At 45.4% G+C, this 21,383-nt stretch overlaps 1 protein-coding gene across 4 annotated transcripts in view; it reads left to right on the forward strand.

Moving 5' to 3' along the window:
- TRIO (trio Rho guanine nucleotide exchange factor) overlaps positions 1–21,383 on the forward strand; it is a 377,760-nt gene that overhangs the window by 337,841 nt on the left and 18,536 nt on the right. For 2 of the 4 annotated variants that reach the window (XM_059062877.2, XM_059062882.2), the window contains exons 37-47: positions 2,085–2,180; positions 8,435–8,583; positions 9,705–9,771; positions 11,332–11,435; positions 12,932–13,001; positions 15,342–15,431; positions 16,054–16,146; positions 16,851–16,901; positions 17,155–17,232; positions 18,219–18,410; positions 20,145–20,322. In XM_059062877.2, the coding sequence (XP_058918860.1) occupies positions 2,085–2,180; positions 8,435–8,583; positions 9,705–9,771; positions 11,332–11,435; positions 12,932–13,001; positions 15,342–15,431; positions 16,054–16,146; positions 16,851–16,901; positions 17,155–17,232; positions 18,219–18,410; positions 20,145–20,322 (1,168 nt within the window). Of the gene's footprint in view, positions 1–1,053; positions 1,948–2,084; positions 2,181–8,434; positions 8,584–9,704; positions 9,772–11,331; positions 11,436–12,931; positions 13,002–15,341; positions 15,432–16,053; positions 16,147–16,850; positions 16,902–17,154; positions 17,233–18,218; positions 18,411–20,144; positions 20,323–21,383 lie in introns of those variants that run through there. The other 2 variants (XM_067030805.1, XM_067030806.1) reach the window with 2 other exon arrangements.

Below are 21,383 nucleotides of genomic sequence, written 5' to 3' on the forward strand. Positions count from 1 at the left end.
TCTGGGTCAAACTGGAGTTTGTCAAAGTGCAGGAATCAGTTCAAAGCCATGAATTTCCTCTTTGGATGTATGCAGAGGCTTCAAGCCAAGTAAATCTTATTTTTTGTTTTCTGGGTTTTTTTGCGTTCTTACATAATCTAAAATTACTCTGTACGACCCTACAATATCAAGAAGGAAAGCTGGTAACTGTGGCTTACACGTCCTCTCGCATTCTGGCCCATCCTGCTTCTCCAAATTGGCAGGTGTTGAAAACCATCCTATGGAGTCATTACTGGTGATTTTTTTTTTTTTTTTTTTGGCAGAAACTAAGGTTTCTGAATAAAACAGATGTTTTCGTCAGTTTTCCCCCTTCTTCCCCTTTTTCTTTCCCTGACTTCCCTCAGTGCTGACACAGTCACTCACTGGACGGGCCCGTGCGTGATGACCTGGGGTCGCCCTGGGTCAGTGATCGACGGCCACGAGGCCAAGGCCCATCACGCGTTAGTCTTAACCTAAGGCGCCTTCTCTGTAGCACTCCTCCTCCGGGGCCTTCGGTGCACAGCAGGGGTGCAGTGGGCTTGGCAGAAGGAGGGAGCTTGGGTTCGAGTCTGGGGTTTGGAGGGCATTGGAGGTGCAGACCCCGTGCCATGGGGTGGGGGGAGCAGGGTGGCCTGAGATGGGAGAGAAGCTCGCACCCCACTGCCCAGAGCAGACCCGCCAGGAAGCCAGGCTCTGACAGCTCCTCGGGTATTTTGTAGCGTTCTAAGCCATAGCTTTTTAAAAGCAGAAAACTGGAATTGTGTAAATCTGGATGGTTAGCCGAAAGTGAGGTGCCAGGCCTGGTTGACTTATTCACCGAATAAGAGGGTATTTTTCTCCATTGAAAGAGTGGATTGCACTATATTCTTCTGTTTGCCAAAATCATTTATTGGTTACTGTGTTACCTCACTGGGTATTACCCATAGAAATTCTTCTTTTTACAAAAGTCTGTAGTGATGTTCCCAGAGAGTATATTACCTTGTGACTAATGTTTTGTTTTGTTCTGTTTTCTCTTTTTGTAAACTTTCACTGCAGCATTATGTTGATTTGTGTTCTGTGTCTGTGTTGGCTCAGTTTCCTTACCTCTCCATTTGAATTTTTTCCTTGTTTTCTTCACCTCATCTTCCAGATTTCATTAGACCAAGCCAACATTTGTTTTGCCAAGTGCATATCTGGATCCGCATTGTAACAGCCTCGTTGTAAATGTATGAATCCGTATCTGTCTGCTGTGAGACATGCATCGTTAGGACAGCTAGCCGTGTGTCACATGCATCTCTGCTGTCCTTAATATGAAGCAAGGTTCATATTACACCCCTCTTCTAGTTTCCAGTAAATTAACGGTGCAAGTAATCCGCAAACACAGCGTGTTTGCTAATTACTGAAACGCGAACTCAGTAGCCCCTCCCCCAGATTCCTTACCTGTACACCCCTGTACACCCCGACTCTAGCCGTAAATGGCATCTGATAGCTTGTGAGGCCACAGATCTCCTGTCCTCTGCACTAATCACTGGGGAAGTGGATGGCACAGAAAATGGTGAGCTTGTCCCCCTCTTCCCTGTCTGGCCAGTGTCCCGGTTCCTTTCCTTTTCTCGTTTCTTTCTTTTTAACCCCATCCACACAGTAAAGCCATTTTTAGTATCCAGTTTTGTTTCCTGATTTTTTAAAGGGTTCACTCATTAGCGCTTAAGCCTCTCACTCTTCCCTTGAGCAGATTCTCTGCCTTTTCCTCCTTAGCCAGTAGCCTAGGCGGCAGTTGCAAAAGTTAGAATTTTCCCGTGCCCAGTCACCTCTTTGAGAAACATTCTGATGGTACATGACTGCGGATTAAAAACAGACTTTGTCTGCTTTCCACATGTATCCCAGACAGGTCTTATTTAGTATTTCATGTCAGAATATTGTAAATTTTAAAAGATGGCTTTAAATAAATGCAAACAAAGACAAACTTGTGGTCTTTTTGTCTGGAATTACTTTTAGAAGGAGATTGAGCTTGCAGGAGAATTCCGTCTGCCCAGTGACTAACACGAGGCATTTCCCTCCCCCTCTCTTTTTCTCGACTTCCTCCATAGGCCTCTTCTCGGTTATTAGTCCGCCCCACCAGCTCCGAAACGCCGAGCGCAGCCGAGCTTGTCAGTGCGATCGAGGAACTCGTGAAAAGCAAGATGGTAAGGCTTCCCAGAGACTCAGGCTGAGGGCTGGAAGCTGCTCCAGGGTGCTGCTTGTAGGCGGGCGGGCCCTGGTCCAGGTGTGGCTCTGGTCTGCAGGACGGAGTTCGGGAAGCCCAGGACCACCCTCAGGTTCGGTAGTTGGCTCGAAGGACTTACAGAAGTTAGGGAAGCCGCAGCTGCGCTTCGTTGCCGTGAAAAGGCACAGGTGAAGGTCAGCCAGGGAAGGGGTGCAGGAGCAGGTCCAGGAGGGTCAGGTTCAAGCCGCCATTGTTCCCTGCCAGTGGAGTCACGCGCACGGCACTGACTCTCCCCGCCTCGCACAGTGTGTGGTGACACGTGCAGGGCGTCGCCAGCCAGGACGCCCCCCGCCCCGCCGAGCCCTGGCGCTCAGAGTTTTCATTTGGGCTCAGTCACGTACACGAGGGCGAGCTCACACGGCCCGGCCTTGTCCCCTGCCTCTCCGGGGATTGAGATAGGACGTGGGCCAAAGCCCTCACCCAGAGTCACACTGTTAGCATAGACTGTCTTAGCCCAAAAACCCCAGGTAAACAGAGACTTCGTCAGGCAGGACATTCGACGGGCTTAGAGGGACCTCCCAGGAGCCAAGGTCAGTCCTTTCCTGCACCCACATTGTCTGAAGTGCTGGCACCGTCATAGCCAATGTGGTCAACTCCAGTCTTGTCCGAAGCTGTGCACAGGGTCACTGGACTCACAGGTACCACTGGGAGTCTCTCTTTCTGTCTCTGAGATCTTTCACTTGGGCTTGCAGTGTATGAGAGAGAAGGGTTTGCGTTGCTGTATAAGGGCTTTATTCTTTTTGTGACCTCTCTGTTGCCAGCTGGTCAGCATGGATTCATTTAATAAAAGCCCCAAATCACATGTTGATTTATTGAAGTTAGACAGCTTTGCATTGTCTCTAACTGATTCAAATCAGTAAATTTCTGTGTTTCTTTAGTTTTCCTGTGAAATAGAAACACCAGTCATGGTAACAACATTTTAGAGTAGTATATCCTGCTACCCTACAACATCTTTTAAAAGTCACACCTCCTAAAGTAAAAGCCCTCGGCCTCTCCCACATTCCATTCTCCGTAAGAGTTTGATGTGTTTCCCTCCAGACCGTGTCTTTGTATATACTCCCCACAGCAGCCCTACGAGGTAGGCATGTACCATCATATTCTCATTTTACAGATGAGAAAACTGAGGCACACAGAATGCTTAAAGTGTTGACCAGCTGGTAAGGGGCAGAGATAGAAATCTACTATAATTTATTTAAATAAATTCATAATAATATCTATCAGTTGTTTTCAATTTTCACTATTGTAAAAACATCCATTGTTCATTTATATATGTGATTAAACCTGTAGGGTAAATTTCCAGCACTGGAATTGCTAGATCAAAGGGTATACAGTTGAGCCTTAAACAACGTGGGTTTGAATTTCATGGGTCCACTTATATGCAGATTTTTTTCAATAGTGAATACCCTAGTATTCTAGATTCTAGTACAACACAGTCTGCCCTGGGATGAATCCACAGAATCAGAACCACAGATACCGAGGAACCACGTATACAGAGAGTCAGCGTCCCGACCCCTGCATTGTTCAAGAGTTAACTGTACTTCTTTAAAGTTAGGAATTTATCTTCCAAAGTCGGTATTAACTAGGTACCATGTATATAACTCCAGTTTCTTCTCCCACCCACCCCTAAGCAGCTTCTAATGAGGCTGGTTGACTAGGTCAAATGGGGAATTGTATCCAGAATTCAGACTGACAGGTATTGCCCTGCCGTAGCTGGAATTCCCCCTGCTTGGTGTTCTGTGCTGTGATCTGAGAAGGACGCAGTGGGCTTCGAGCTTAGACAACACATTAGGCAGGAGGGCTGCTAGGACTTGGTAAATAAGTCAAGAACTTGACTCCATGGGCCAAAAATTGGGGACCACGTCAGTAGGAACTGAGCTAAACCATATCCTGGCTATCTTTTTGAGAGACAAGTTGATTAACGGTCTAAAAAGATGCTTAAATTATATCTAATGAGTTTTCAAGCATTCTTAAACATCCTTCAACATTTTAAAAACAGCCGTTCATACACATCAGTTATATGATCATTAAAATCATTTTTGTCTAGTAATTTAAGTACTTTTCCCGAGGGATGTTGTGAGACAACAACTTGTCAACCTGCTGGTCATTATTGTGCAGGTATTTGAATGGATTACGTTGGAAGTGGGCTGAGATTCATGTGTAATTAATTCAGATGGACTTCAGATGGAAAGGAGTTCTATGGCTGGTCTCTCAGCTCTTACTGGTTTACTCCCCCTTTTAAGTTCTGAATAATTAAACTTTATCCATTGAAACTGACTTATTTCTACTCACTTATGTCTCTTCTGAAGTTAATGGGCATACAGCTGTTGGTAGAGTGGAAAGGGCCTAGGTTTGGGAATCAGATAGATGTGGGTTCAGACTCTCCTACTGACTGCTTCCGCCTCTCTGAGCCCGTCTCTCCGCTGGAAACAGGGGATGGATGGTAGTAAACCCACCGCTGTTTGTTAAGCTCCCAGCCGGGTTCCCTCCACCTGTGCGCTCACTCGTGCCTTCCCTCCCCGTTGGAGAACCACAGTTAGGCTTTTTATGGTGAGCTCACCTCTTCTTCATTCTACAGGGAATGTAATCTAAATTCTGCCCTCTTTTTCTGGTTCAGGGGAAACGTAACTCTCCCTTGGTTTCTGGTCACTAATCCTCAAACAGGAAGTACTTTTTGTCACTAAAACCTGTAGTGAACCATTTAAATATCCTTCACCCTGTCATGCTCCCCACGACTCTGAGTTACGCCTGCATATCTCACCGTGTGCTGTGGCTCCTTGGTCTTCCTGTTCGTTTTCCTGAGGGCCGTCTCCTAGGCTCTCGTGACTTTGTGATCGGACTTGAACGCTGAATTGTTAATCCCTGCAAAGCTGTGTGTGCAGTGGACCGGGAAGGCGAGGGGAGAAGGTGTCCTGCTGTCGTGCAGTGTGTGTTCAGGGAACTGACTCTCCTCGCCCTGAACCTGACGATTCCGTCTGAAAAGGAAAAACCCACCCTGCGCACCTTTCCTTGCAATTCGCCTCCCTCTCCGCCTGCACGTTCCTGATCAGTGTTGGAAGGTGGGCCAATGGCAGCTGCAGGGACTGACTTTGACTTTGCAGTTTTCTTCTCTCTGTTGATCTGAAGATGAAGGGAGATACAAGAAAGAATGAAAATAAATGAAATAAACACGTAGCTCAAGATATTAGAAGAACAACAAATGTTTTTTATAAAAAAGCAGAAGGAATGAATTCACAGAGATAAAAGCAGAAATGAATGAGTTGGAAAACAGAAAAATGGAATAAGAAATAAAACCCAAAATCTGTTCTTTCAAAACATGTGGACTTCAGGTAACCTTCGGGAGAAAATAGCCCAAATTCACAAAATAAGAAATTACCAAGGAAAGATAAACTGAGGGAATTGAAACAATCATGACACGTTACTTTGTTCAGCTCTTTGAAAGCAAATTTGAAAACCTGGATGAAATGGGCAGTTTCTTAAGAAAATACAGTTTACCAAAACTAACCTCAGAAGGGCCAGGTCTGCACAGATAGTCTCTCTTCATTTAAGAAACAGGGAGAGTTGACAAGAACCTACCCACAAAAACCCACCCAACGCAGAAGGTTTCACAGATAATTCATCGGAGCCTGTAAAGTCCCAGTGATTCCAGCTCTGGGGCAGCTTAGAGCCTTTTCACTCACACATAGTTGGGGGGAGAGGGGGAGAGCCGCTGGGTGGCCAGGAGTAGAGCACAAGCGTGGCTGCAGCCTGGGGGCACGCCTGCACCCTCCCTGGCCACCCACCGGGGTCCACACCAGCACGTCCAGGAGAGGCGGTGGAAGGAGCCTGGATGCCCCTGGGGCAGGTCCAGACGGGGCCTCCCCACCCGCATGAGCCGCCACCTGGAACCTTTCTTGTCTCTGTCTGCTCACGGTTCAAGTAATTAAAGCTAACGAGCTTCAGCTGTTTCCTTGCACATCTGGGCTGCTCCCTCCCCTCCTCCAGCCTCCAGTCTCCTGAGTCTCCTGTCCAAGGCCTCCAGGACCCACGCGCATGGACCAGGCCCTGCTGCTACCACGAAACGTGTGCTTCCACTAGAGGTCAAGAGCTATTTATTTAAAAATAAGAATGCTACTTTCCCATCAAGCCCCATCCTTAACTGTTTTTCATAACTAAGAGCAGCAGTTGGTGTGTTTGCACAGCTCCATGGGTTTGGTGAACGAGATGGCAGAAACAGACTTGGTGTTCTCAAAGCTGTGCTCCGTGATGACATCAGCTTCAGCCGGTTACTCTTAGGGGGGAAATAGGACAAGCATTAGAGGTTTTAATACCATAGGAAATGTTAAGTGTTCTTGTAGTTTGTATTGGGCTTTTGTCTGAAGAGAAGTAAATCACATTTTCCCAGTTAAGTTGCTGAAATACCTTTTGATCATCTCTGTCCAGCCAGGGTGCTTTGAAAAATTTAAAAGAACTATCACCTATTTGCAAATGATGTGACTGACAAAGGATTAATCTCCAAAATATACAAACAGCTCATGCAGCTCAATATCAAAAAAAAAATGGGCAGAAGACCTAAGATTTCTCCAAAGAAAGCATACAGGTGGCCAACAGGCATGTGAGAAGCTGCTCAACATCGCTTATTATCGGAGAATGCAAATCAAAACTACAATGAGGTATCACCTCACACTGGTCAGAGTGGCCGTCATCAAAGGGTGTGGAGAAAAGGGAACCCTCCTACACTGTTGGTGGGAATGTAAACTGGTACAGCCAGTATGGAGAACAGTATGGAGGTTCCAAACCTAAAAATGGAGCTACCGTATGATCCAGCAATCCCACTCCCAGGCATATACCCAGAAAAGATGAAAACCATAATTCGAAAAGATACACGCATCACAACATTCACTGCAGCTCTATTTACAATAGCCAAGACACGGAAGCAACCTAAATATCCATCGGCAGAGGAATGGATAAAGAAGATGTGGTACATATACACAATGGAGTATTACTGAGACATTAAAAAAAAAAAGAATGAAATAATGCCATTTGCAGCAACATGGATGCAACTAGAGATTATCATACTAAGTGAAGTAAGTCAGAGAGAGAAAGACAAATGTGATATCACTTATATATGGAATCTTAAAAAATTATACAAATGAACTTATTTACAAAACAAATAGACTCAGAGACATAGAAAACAAACTTAGGGTTACCAAAGGGGAAAGGTAGCGGGGAGGGATAAATTAGGAGTTTGGGATTAACAGATGCACACTATCATACATGAAATAGATAAGCAACAAGGATTTAGTGTAGCGCACAGGGAGTTATTCAATATCTTGTAATAACCTATAATGGAAAAGAGTCTGAAAAAAAACATATAGCTGAATCACCTGGCTGGATACCTGAAACTAACACGGCATCGTAAATCAACTATGTTTCATTTTTTTAAAAAGGCGCTATCACCTATACCCCTAGTAGTTTTGTGAATTCAGGTTAAGAGAGAAAATTAATGTGTACCAATTAGAAAGTAATCAGTTGCTGATCATTGCCACACTAACCCAGGGAGAAAAGTCATCAATATTCAGCTCACAGATTTATTGGTCACCAGAAAAGCTGTGTTCCAGATTGGCATGGCAACCACTTCCTAAGGAAGAAGAAAGTGTTGCGAGTGTCACAGAGATAGAGGTTAATTTTAGCTGCATGATCTCTGTGCATTGAAGTATGCGTCTGTTTAATTGAAACAGAGGTTTGCTAATGCTGCTGCGTGGCCCCCCGGCCGGGAATGTGGGCAGCGTGTCTGGGCGCACCGGCCTGAACAAGGCAACTGCACACACTTCTGAAATGGTCGTGCTTTCACGCGACAGGAATATAACTGGAAAGAAAATGGCTAGATTTGAAATGGGTACAGTCTGTGGTATTGTTTCTAATTGTTTGGTAACCAGGAACAGACTGTATTAACGGATATAAATTCGCCGTTCTTTTCATTCTAACTTTCCTCTTTTGTGCGACTCCTGTTACTCAGTTTCAGAATTAATGCTGGGGGTTTTTGTTGTTAAATACGATGTGACTTCACACACATAGACGCTACAGTGTCGTCATCGGGCCTTCTGTATTTTCTGACGTATGAGATTTTCCGGTCCTGATTTCAGCCTCACGCACGGTGTAGGCAGGAGGCCTGACTGGCGATCTGGTTTCTTCTAGGCGCTGGAGGATCGTCCTAGCTCACTCCTTGTCGACCAGGGAGACAGTAGCAGCCCCTCCTTCAACCCTTCAGACAACTCCCTTCTGTCCTCCTCCTCGCCCATTGATGAGATGGAAGAGAGGAAATCCAGCTCTTTAAAGAGACGGCAGTAAGAAATGTTCTCATTGTCATTGTTTGGTGGCCTCCCTCCTGGCTTTGTCACCTACAAAGCTATGACGGGATTCATCTCTGAGTCACACGAGCAGGAGACCCAGGGTCTCTTGCCGAGCGATTGTACGTTTGCAAAGTACTCAGAACCTCCAGAGGGCGCAGTAAGCCATAGCTGCAGCTTTTATTGTTTTATTTGTATGTTACACTTCATTTATAAATAAGAATGATACAAGAATATTTTTTGTCACTTCTGGTGAGAAACTGCCGTACTTTCTGTTATATACATAGTTGTGAAGAAAAAAGAAGGTAACATAAAATTAAATGCAGTCCCCCAAACTTGAAACATACCTTAGTGGTAGAGCTTTTCAGTTTCAGTTAAAAAGTCTTGAAGAATATTACAAAAGGTTTAAAATTGCATTTGGAGAAGAGGAAAAAACTTAGCAGCTGCATGCGTACAGAGACTTGGTTTTATTGAGTGCTGTATGCCAGCACCTAGAGCGGTGTCAGGGGCATAGGAGGTGCCTGGACAGTGTTGGCTGAGTGAATGAATGAACCAACCAACCAACCAGCCAGCCACCCTTTTTAGGTCAACTGAGGTTGTTTGCTGTAACCGATCAAGGAATTGTCTTCTGTTATCTGAGTGGCCTTAAACGGTTACTGAACCTTACGAAAAGAAATACTTCTGAACGATGTGATCAGACCCAAGGCTTTAAACACCTGAGTTAAATTTCTTTTGTATGTCCAACGAAGCTTAAAATGCCTTTATCATGAAAACACAAACAAGCAGAAACCCTGCTTCCTTTAACATCATGCCTTTATAACAAAGTTATGTCTGTGCTGCTTTTGGTCCTCGTACGTGTGATCAGAGTCCGGTGGTGTGAATTCACCCGGAATGCGAGGTGTCTTGTGACCTCTGCAGCACCCGTGGGTCACCCACATGAACCCGTAAGTGACTGGGGACACACAAGAATTGGAGATCCAGTTGTGCAAGTTTGAGAGGTCACTTCATAGCCGCCCCTGCAGAATCTGACCTGACAAAAGCAAAAGGGCGGATGAATTCATTCAGAAAATTCCTTGGATTGTGGGTGGTAAACACTGTTTTTTTTCTCTCTTTTTCAGCTACGTTTTGCAAGAATTAGTGGAGACGGAACGTGACTATGTGCGGGACCTCGGCTGTGTGGTGGAGGTGTGTGTTTCAGAGATGTAATAACCTGTATCCATCCGCCCTGAGGGTTGCCACGGGGTGGGGGTGGGGGTGTACTGGACAATTTAAAGCCGATACCTTCTCAAAAGCTTTAAAAATATTTTTGACTAAAACAAAACACAGTAACAACAACCAACAAAATATTTCTGAAAAATAAAATTTAGCCAATTGTCTCAACAATCGGTATTCACTTTTTAAAGGCTTCTTTTTTGCATGGTGCATCTTGACATAGTCTCTTCTTTTTATAATTAGGTTTGTAAATATTATCGCCAACCATTGAATTTCTTATATGGAAATCTGGCCTTTAATTATTTTACAAGAGTGGGTATCACCACAGAAATGAGGACATCATTGGTTGAAAAGTCAGTGTGACCAGCTATGGATTCAGTTACATCCTGAATCCACCTGGGTTCAGAGCTTGGTCTGTGGCTACCACCCTAGGCCATTTGCTTGTAGTTTTCACAGAACAAATATGTCACCACTGTCGCTGACCAGAAGTTGATACATACTTTGTACCCATAGCAAAACCACTGCCTTTCATACTAAATCAAGGGCTCTCTGTAGGCTTGTCCCTGCCATTAACTTTAGGGCATAATCATATTAATAAACTCAACTTATCAAAAAGCTATTTTTATAATATAAAACTTTATCACTTATTCTTTCAAGTAACATAAAGGATTAAACATGCTTGACATGTCTGTAATCATTACTAACAATAACTTGAAAACTTCAGAGCTTCTTGTATAGGCTGAATCACATTCAAGTTATATAGAAGTTTTAAACCACATTTTAGCAACATAGTTAATCAACTGTTGTTAAAAATCAATTTGTGAAAAGTATGTTGTTAAATCCTTATTTAACAAATTATGTAAATAATCCAAAAAGAAAAGAAAATCTGTTTATATCAGATCAGTACTGAGAACAGAGGAAATATGCTTCTGGCCAAATATTTAATCTTTATAAGCTGACAAGATGATTTGTTTTATGAAACCATTTACATTTATTTAAGCTTCAATTGTTTTTTTTGTTTTTTTGTTTTTTGTTTTTTCCTTCATTTTTTTTTTTTTTTTTTTTTTTTGCTGTACGCGGGCCTCTCACTGTTGCGGCCTCTCCCGTTGCGGAGCACAGGCTCCGGACGCACAGGCTCTGCGGTCATGGCTCACGGGCCCAGCCGCTCTGCGGCATGTGGGATCTTCCCGGACCAGGGCACGAACCCGCGTCCCCTGCATCGGCAGGCGGATTCTCAATCACTGCGCCACCAGGGAAGCCCTACATTTATTTAAACTTTCCAGTTCCTCAGAAGAGTTTTGATCTATGAATGCTAAATAGTTCAGGGAGAGAAAATCACGTCAATGCATGTAACTGTATTTCAGGGGCCAGTTAAGGACACATTTCACAAAGGGTTTTTGTTCTTAAATAAAGAATTAGTTTACAAGACAGTGCGTAGGTCTCTTTTATCCTTTGTGGCTCTCCATCAGTAAACCATTACTTGATTCAAACATGTTCAATGAAATAATCTTTTCTTTAAATATTTAATTTTAGGGCTACATGGCACTTATGAAAGAAGACGGCGTTCCCGATGACATGAAAGGCAAAGACAAGATTGTGTTTGGCAACATACATCAGATTTACGACTGGCACAGAGAGTACGTAAAACACACCCCATGCTTATTGGTGGGCAGTCTTATCGTCACCCGCTGAACTGAATCGGGCCAAGCGAGCGAGAAAGGATATTTGTTGATTCATTTCATTTCCTTTCCTATGTGGGCCCGTGGAGGTAGCTGGTGTAATGGAAATGTTGGTGTTCCGAGGCCTTTTCTGGTTGCGTTTCGCAGCACGAGGAAGTCTCTTGCCTTCTCTGTGCTGATCCATCCAGGTGCCCGTGCTGGGAAGGCTGGAGGCCCAGGCACCGAGCCTGACCGCCTGTGTTCACAGCGTGGTCCTGACCCCGAGCCCTTTGCGTCCCCTCTTTTCGCCTCCATCCTTCCCTCTGCACAACGTGGGTCACGCTGTGACCCTCCTCGTGGGACTTTTGTGGAGAGTGACTGAGTTAATACACGTAAAGCACTTAGAGTAACATCTGCGTGGAGTGAGACTCGATGAGTGTTTCTAATTAGAATTGCAGCCACCTCTTTAATTAATGCAAATTACTGTTAGAGGGTTTTTTTCAAGTCAGCTTTAACGGGGGAAGTAGACACGACTGCCCATGAAAATCAAATTTGATCCCAGTGCCTTGCCGCACCTGTCAATCTACAGTGAAACCTATTTTAAAAAAGGATATTTGGTGCTGTTATCTAGTCATCTGCTCCCAAGGCTGGTTTTAAGCTGTGACAGGGCAGGGGAAACAGCACAAGGCTCCTGGGACGACCAGACAGAGAAATTGCTCCCGGCGACGTGCTGTCTGCCGCGGTGTCCGCGCGGAGCTAGGGGATGTTGAATCCTCGAGTGCAGCACAGTTCAGCGTAGCATTTATTGGTGTCCTGCTTTGCACCAGATATACATGTCAACATATGTAAGTGATAATTAAGGTGGGCATACATCTTCCCAACCACTGTGGCCCAGAAGAAGTGTCCACAGCCGTTTTGTTTCTGTGGATACCTAATTCTGATCTTAATGGAAGCTAATATTTGCAACCTAGAAGTCGATTTTGATAATATCTGAGAAAACTTTGTGAAGCTGGCCCAGGTAACATTCAGTATTTTGTATCTGTTATTATCCAATTTGAGCCTCCTAGAAATTACGATGGAAAGAATACGAAACTCACAGGTACGAGGACCAAGTTTTTAGAAAAGATAAATGACCAATTGCTTTGAAACATTTGTTTTTTACCCCGTACTCAGATGGGATATTATTGTTTGTGTCATTTAAAAACAAAATGAGACAAAAAGGTTGATTACCCTTCCCAGAGGAAGGGAAGTTTGCCAGTCAAGGGGTGTCTCACTCTGCCTTGCCTTGTAAAACCGTGTCTCTTTTTGCTTTCCGTCCTAACAGAATGTTTTCAGTGTGCATTATATTTGTTAAGCATACACTTTACACTTCCCAGTTGTTTCTGTCAAAACGGAATATTGTGAAAATATAAATCTCAATCTAAAATTACAAGGCCAAATTGGAAGTGGTTCTAATATTTCTCCTTTCATTTCAGCTTTTTTTTAGGAGAGTTGGAGAAGTGCCTTGAAGATCCGGAAAAACTAGGATCCCTTTTTGTTAAACATGTAAGTACAGTAGCATTATTTATACTCTGTTCTGTATTGTCATATTTAGTAATTGGCTTGTCAGATGAAAGGAGAACACATGTGTAGGTTACAAAAGTACTTACATTAAGAATAAAATCAGGGCTTCCCTGGTGGCGCAGTGGTTGAGAGTCCGCCTGCCGATGCAGGAGACACGGGTTCGTGCCCCGGTCCGGGAGGATCCCACGTGCCGCGGAGCGGCTGGGCCCGTGAGCCACGGCCGCTGAGCCTGCGTGTCCGGAGCCTGTGCTCCGCAATGGGAGAGGCCACAGCGGTGAGAGGCCCGCGTACCGCAAAAAAAAAAAAAAAAAAAAAAAAGAATAAAATCAAACTGTACAAGGTCAGCGCGTTGGACTCCAAGTCTCCCGTTGCTATTTTCCATGTCGATGATCAGCTTTCCCAGGCCCCTGGCCCCAGTTGGCTGTTGAGTTCACAAACAGTCCAGGATGGTCAGAGGGGGACCAGAGCCAGGCCAGGGGGAGGAACATTTGGCGATGTCTGTAGGCAAACGGGTGTCTGGTGCAGGTGGTGATGTGGGGGGTTTTCTAGGAAAAATACTATATTTTCAAAAAATTAGTGACCAGGATTTTTGTATTTTTGCAAATCTCCTTAATGTCTGGCTTAATAGACAGATGCATTTTTATACCAATTTCTGTATTGAACCTATTGTAGTATGTTTTTTAGTTAAAATTTATGAAGAAAATCCATCCTCACAGATATTTGGATGGAAAGGGATGAGTGTTTTAATAGCCTTTTCTGATAATTATAGGTAATTTTCTTAGATACTACATCAAAACTCAACAAGTGAGACTTTCTTAAAGGTTAGTCGCTACACGGAATCTGAAAACCCGTTGGTGAACTTCTCTCTTGCTGTTGCACTAGAAGCCACTGAACTGTCTCCCACTTAAAGGCTCTCTTACCCCTGCACCGGCTCGTGACATCCTGCATTGTAAATTCTGGTTCACTGATTCAGACAGATCTTCCAGATGTTGAAACATTTCAATAAACAGTATAGCAAAAAATCAGATTTGTTCATTATCACCACCCATCTTTGCAGAAAAGTCTTTAAGTATTGTCAAGTTCCAGGTAGCAGATCCATGTTTTCCAAAAGTATAATTTTTTTCTTGAAAGCTTACGTTTTCATTATTAATAGGCATTGCGGGTTGTTTGCCTTGAAACGACAGGCTTATTTTATTCCTATTCAGGAAAGTGTCTACCAGCTACCCACGTGTAAATAATTATAGTTTGTGTCCCTCATTCTTTCAAGTAAAAATGGTGCATGCAAACAAGCCGTCGGTTCAGCTCACGGCTCAGCCGCACGAGGGCTTTGCCTTGACTACTCTAGCCCACGGCCCGAGTGTCCCACGGATCTCCATTTTGTCACAGGGATGTTAAAAAGATGTATAGTCCACGGTTGATGGTGGTTTCTTTGGGTATTTATTTATTTATGTGTGTATGTGTGTGTATGTATGTATGGCTGCGTCGGGTCTCCGTTGCTGCGCGCGGGCTTTCTCTAGTTGTGGCGAGCGGGGCTGCTCTTCGTTGCTGCGCGCGGGTTTCTCATTGCGGTGGCTTCTCTTGTTGTGGAGCACAGGCTCTAGGTGCTCAGGCTTCAGTAGTTGTGGCATGTGGGCTCAGTAGCTGTGGCTCGCGGGCTAGAGCACAGGCTCAGTAGTTGTGGCACACGGGTTTAGTTGCTCCGCGGCATGTGGGATCTTCCCGGACCGGGGCACGAACCCGTGTCCCCTGCATCGGCAGGCGGATTCTTAACCACTGCACCACCAGTGAAGTCCCCACGCCTGAGTTTTAGTACAACGAATTTTTATCACTTCATCGAGGACATCCTTCGGTGAAACTGGCATGTGTAGCAGTGAAAGATATTTGCTAAGATGCCAGCAGTTTCTCCCCCCACTGGTTTTGCACATCACTGCAAACGGTAGCCCAACGGAAAGGGCAGATGACAGCTTAGTATTGTTTGGAAAACAGTTTTGATCTAATGGGTCCCCGAAAGGCCTCAGGAACCCCAGGGGTGTGCACGCCACACTTGAGGACCAGGGCATTAAGCGGGGGCTCGCTGTCTTCAGTGTTTGAGACTAAAGAGGTTTTTCTAAGCTCCTGAAAAGAGCCAGGCTTCCTGGGACCACTGGCAAGGTTTGAAGGGGGGAGAATGAGTCTTCGTTTAATATTAAGAACTGTGTCCTTTCACTGCCTCTCGTATTTGCCGGGTGAAGCATGGGGTTTTCAGAAACGTTCCTCTATGAATGAGCTGACACTAGCCTGTGCGCCTGTGTTCTAACCCATCTGCTTGCCTTTCATTCCTAGGAGAGAAGGTTGCACATGTACATAGTTTATTGTCAAAATAAACCAAAGTCTGAGCACATTGTCTCAGAATACATCGATACCTTTTTTGAGGTAAGACCTAAGTTACAAACAAAGTATTTCTGAATCCTTTGTTACAGTTGATTTCAAAAACTTGAAATATCATTTGTTTCCCAGGACGTTAAGCAACCCTCAGGAAATTGAGCCTCAGTTATGAGAGTTCTGAACCTGTATTTCCTGCCTGTATATCAGAGAAATGAGTGTAAATTCAAGCTGTGATCATAGCCCTTAGTATTCAGAGGACTGGGGTCATGGTTAAAATAAGGGGTTTTGAAATCAATTGAAATCAATTTCAAACGTAAGGCTCATTTCAAATTCAGAATAATTCATGATCTAGACTTTTAGCCTAGAAATAAAATATTTGTTTGTATGATGTTTGTATGAATAAAAGAAAGCAATTGAGAGAAGGCCATTTTTAGGCAAGCATTAAAGACTGTTTTGCAAAACAGCTCAGAAAGCTTCCAGTGTCAAACTTGGTCATTCTGAGCAAAGGCACAGCACTTGGTGGTGGTGTGCAGCGTGGCATCTTTTCTCTTCTTTACTCTTTTCTAGAAGCAGTTACTTCTACTGCAGTGTAGTTGGTTAGCATTTCTGACAGTTACAGGGGCTTTAAAAGACAAAACTTAAGATCCTTCTTTCTACTTTGAAACCACAGGACTTAAAGCAGCGCCTTGGCCACAGGCTGCAGCTCACAGATTTGCTGATCAAACCAGTGCAGAGAATCATGAAGTACCAGCTGCTGCTGAAGGTGAGGCTTTGCTGGTGCCCGTGCTGGGGGCAGGAGCCCGTTTGGCGGGAGGACAAGACTCGTGAGGGGATGGAAGGGTTTGGCAGGAGACGGGAATCTTTTCTATAAAAAATATGAAGCAGTCTTGTCATTTCTGATTTGAAATATTTGAGTAAATTTTTTTTAATTTAATAAGACACACTATCATTTACATCGGGTTCTGAACCAAAAGGTCCGTGAAAGTGAGCTTTTTCCCCACCACAGAGCTTGAATACTATTGAGCTTTCTTGGGCTCTATCCACCTGACATATTTTCTAATTTTCTTGGGGCTCCAGATGAAATTAAATATTTAATCCCTGCCTGTTCCTCTCTGTGGGCTCAGCAGTAGCCCTTGATTGATTCAAATTCCTAAGCACCACTGAAGGCAGAGTCACACCATTTTCCACCATAAAAGTGACTGTTAAAGGTGTTGAGATTCCTTCGTGTATAAAACTTAGAACCTGGATGTAAAGAGAGATGAGCGCGTGTCTTGGAGTGAAACAGGAATCATGACCTGCTTAGACAGATCTGGTCTGACTTCGCTCTACTGTGCCTTGAAATCCACAAAAGGATACCTTTTCTCTGTGTTACTGGGAGGAAAAAACGAGGATTAGCCCAGCGCCTGGCGTCTCACCCGCTATGCGACCGTCACCCTTGTCATGCCCTTCTCTCCATTTCCCTTGCAGGACTTCCTCAAGTATTCCAAAAAAGCCAGCCTGGATACGTCGGAACTAGAGGTACTTACGCCCCCGGGCCCTGGGCTCCCCTCTCAATCCCCGCGCGTCCCCGTCCCCGAAGCAGCCTGTCTCTGGGAGGGGTGGGGGCAGTGGGTGACGGCGGGCCTACCCAGCCCCGGATGTGCCCCTCTGCACGCCAGCGGGCGGGGACGGGGAGGAACTGATCGAGGAGAGGCATTTGAGGGTTAGCGCACCAGCCTTGCCCTCTGGAACTGAACTCTCACTCTGCTTTCCCCCCACCCCACCCCCCCAGAGAGCCGTGGAGGTCATGTGCATCGTCCCCAAGCGCTGCAACGACATGATGAACGTCGGGCGGCTGCAAGGATTTGACGTAATGCGGCTGTTCTTCTTTAAACTCGGCCTCTGGCTGCCATCGCTTTCTTTGGTCTCGGATTCTTTGTCTCCACCTGGAGAAAGCTGATCCTTTTTGCTTGGTTTTCTGGCTTCTCTCACCGTCCTTCAACCTGATTGATATTTTCTTTCAACTTCCTTTGGTGCATTTGATTTGCTTTGGGGGGGACCTTCCTCTGCTCAAAGCCCAGCGCCTTGTGGCGGGAACAGGCAGGACTCCGCTTTGTCTCTTGGGCCCTCTGCTGCTGCAGGAGCGGAGTTTCCCTCCCTGGCATGAGGCGTAGTGGAAAGCAGGGGGCCTGTCCTTCTGTCAGCCCTGGGGGTTTGACCCCGGGGTCACTGTGCTCAGCGTTAGTCTACAGACTTTTCTATGAGTTGACAGTCTACTCGGATTACATTTTACCTATTAGTATCCTAAAGATATTCAGAACCAGAAGCGTTTCTTTTTTTTTTTCAATTTGACTGTTGAGTAAGAAGATGGGAAGGGTTTACTTTTCTTGCCTACTGTTTTGCTAGAGATTTGGGTTTAACGTGCTGGTGCCGTGGTTCTCCAAAAAGCACACGGGCTCTCCTGGAGAGCTTCTGAAAACCCAGGCTCCTGTGCTTTTGTGAGCGGGTGCCGCCGGGGTGCTGGTGCCACCGGACTGCGGACCGCACCTTGAGAAGCATTCTTCCACTGTGAACTAGATCCTTAGATCCACTTTCAGTCTTTGACTGTAGCTGAGGCCAGTGATTTACACAGAGGTTGGCAAGAATTTTATTTAGACGATTTTTCTGTTTGGAGCTAAGACCTCATTTTAGTGAAAGAAATGTTTATGCTGTATAAATTAAGACAAGAAAAATATATTTTAAATGTAGCATTCTGTGGGAGGAAAGCTAAAAAACAAAAAACAGAACTTCCTATGTCTTAACTTCGAATGCAATGTTTTCTTCTCCTATTTCTTTGCCCCCTTCTCCGTGTTCTAGGGGAAAATTGTTGCCCAGGGCAAGCTGCTCTTGCAGGACACGTTCTTGGTCACGGACCAAGACACGGGGCTTCTGCCTCGATGCAAAGAGAGGCGGGTGTTCCTCTTTGAGCAGATCGTCATTTTCAGTGAGCCGCTCGATAAAAAAAAGGGCTTCTCCGTGCCAGGATTCCTGTTCAAGAACAGTATCAAGGTAACGTCTGTTTGCCTGTTTTCTCGTGTGTTAACGCATGTACCCGTCATGCTGATGAACTGTTTCCTTCTCAGTTATGACATGTCCTGATCTTTAGTTTATTAAATATTTAGAGAATGTTCTAATACGTTTCAGAACCTTTAAATTCACTCCATCTGTCTACTGTCTGTATCCCCCAGTGGCTGATGTCTTAACATGTGGCTGCAGCATCCATTTTTACCGTAATGAGAAGACCTCACCTTGGTTAGTTTTTGTGCTCCATCTTCTCTAGGACCACGTAAAATTATTTCAGTTCAGAGGGTAGCTTACCCAGGGTCTCCTTCTCTGCCCCATTCAGCAAGGACCTACTCTGCCCTCAGAGCTGGGCAGGGCTGTAGGGGTGGACAAGGTAGGTTGGCTTGCTCTCTGATAGAAGAAAACGACAAATAAAATGACTGCAAATGGCCCTGAGTCTTGTAAAGGGGACAAACCGAGGGTGAGACGGAGGAGGCCTGAGGTCCCAGCAGGTTAACCTTTCTAGTTAACTGTTAAAGCTACTAGGTAAACCCCTGGCCGTCCGCATGTACCTGAGTGAAAGGAGTCATTAGAAAGCAAGACAGTGATTTCTGAGGCAGTAAAAATGGCAGCTCAACCAAAAAGGGGTGGTTTCCGTTCTGACCTAGGATGAACTTCACTTTGCACTTGACCAGTGGAAATCCTGGCCGTCCGCATGTACCTGAGTTAAAGGAGTCATTAGAAAGCAAGACAGTGATTTCTGAGGCGGTAAAAATGGCAGCTCAACCAAAAAGGGGTGGTTTCCGTTCTGACCTAGGATGAACTTCACTTTGCACTTGACCAGTGGAAATAAATGTGCTTTAGTTTTTTTATCGTGGTACCTCGTAACATAAAATTTACCATCTTAACCATTTTTCAGTGCACAGCCCACTGGCATTAAGTATATTCACACTGTCGTGCAGCCGTCACCACCATCCATCTCCAGGACTCTTTCCGTCTTGTAAAAGTAAAACATCCTCGTTGAACACTAGCTCCCATTCCACGCCCCAGCCCCGCAGCCACCCTTCTACTTACCGCCTCGAGGAATCTGACTACCTTAGGTGCCTCATCTCAGTGGAATCATAACAGTGTTGCCTACGGCTGGCCCACTTCCCGTAGCCTCGTGTCCTCCAGGCCCACCCATGCTGTAGCCTGTGACAGAGTGTCTTTCCTTTTTAAGGCTGAATAATAGTCCTCTGTATATACAGACTGCGTTTTTGTTTTTTTTGTTGTTTTTGTTTTGTTTTGTTTTTTTATTTTCTAAATTTATGTAATTTTATTTTTGGCTGCCTTGGGTCTTCGTTGCTGTGCGCGGGCTTTCTCTAGTTGCGGCGAGCGGGGGCCAATCTTCGTTGCGGCGCGCGGGCTTCTCACTGCAGTGGCCTCTCTTGTTGCGGAGCACGGGCTCTAGGCACGCAGGCTTCAGTAGTTGTGGCACGCGGGCTCACTAGTTGTGGCTTGCAGGCTCTTGAGCGCAGGCTCAGTAGTTGTCGTGCAGAGGCTTAGTTGCTCCGCGGCATGTGGGATCTTCCCGGACCAGGGCTTGAACCCGTGTCCCCTGCGTTGGCAGGTGGATTCCTAACCACTGCGCCACCAGGGAAGTCCCCAGACTGCGTTTTGATTAAACATTCACCTGGCGATGGACACTCGGGTTGCTTCTACCTTTTGGCCATTGTGACTAATGCTTTAATTTTTTTTAAGGTGAGTTGCCTTTGCCTGGAGGAAAACGTGGAAAACGATCCCTGCAAATTTGCTCTGACGTCAAGGACGGGTGACGTGGTGGAGACCTTCATCTTGCATTCATCCAGTCCAAGTGTTCGGCAAGCGTGGATCCATGAGATCAACCAAATTTTAGAAAACCAGCGCAATTTTTTAAATGGTAATGTGTGTGGTCACTGGGCACGTGTTTTCTTTCCCTAATGTACACATTCCTATTTCTCGTCTCTCCCCTATTACACACGGCTGGGAATGACAGGACTTCCTGAGCACTTACTGTGGACCAGGCTGTGTTCTAAGCATTGTCCATCTCTAGTGCTTCATTTCATCTTCAGAACGACCCAAAGTGGCAAGTAGTGATATTATTCCCATTTTATAGATGGCAAAGCTGAGGCACAACGTGGATTCGTAATTCGCTCCAAGTCCCACGAGTTGCTGGTGGCAAAGTCGAGATTCAGAGCAGCTGTGTGCCCCTCACCACCGTACTATTCACGCTGTCCCGCAGGCTCTCGTACCACATGCGCCCAGAGCCCTGTCCTAGGAAAGAAGTGCGTGAGAAAAACTAAGGCAGCAGATGTAATTGGCCAAAGATGTTGGAGGCATTCTCGCATGCAACTTTAAAATTTGTGTTTGACCACCTTGTACATCTACGCCACCCTCCTCATTATAAAAACAAGACATCTTTTCTCCTTCCCACTTGCATGACATGAGTGATTTTAGAGGAGCAATACAGCAGAACCCAGGACAGCAGTAAGGTGCCAGCCACCTCAGGGGAAAGGCCTCCTCCACAGGGAGAGTGACCACACTGACCTTACGTTGCCGACAGTTCGACTCTTTATATTCCTGACCTGAAACTGCTGGCTTCTCTTGGCGGCCACTGAGCTGGACTCTGGTTTTAATTTGGTGATTAGTGAAGAGCGTCAAATTCAGTGAGAAGCTAGATACTCACTCAATGTCATGTCTTTGTCCTTTTCTCCCTGTCCGTGTTCTGTGCCTACACCCTGGTCCAGTAGGATGCTGTAATCTCTCTCGCATAAAACCACCCCCATACCTCGAGTGACATTCAGGAACACACAGGCAGTCAGTGAAAAGTCAAGGCCACGTGGCATTTTTGGCCAAAGGGTAATCAGCTGCCCGGGGTATTAACTCCAGGCTCCCGTCCAGACTGTAGACTGAGCATTTCTTCATGTGCAGTTAGAACTGGATGGCTGGGGCTGGCCGGCG

Source organism: Kogia breviceps, chromosome 4, assembly GCF_026419965.1.
Source record: "Kogia breviceps isolate mKogBre1 chromosome 4, mKogBre1 haplotype 1, whole genome shotgun sequence".
Classification (NCBI taxonomy): Eukaryota; Metazoa; Chordata; class Mammalia; order Artiodactyla; family Physeteridae; genus Kogia; species Kogia breviceps.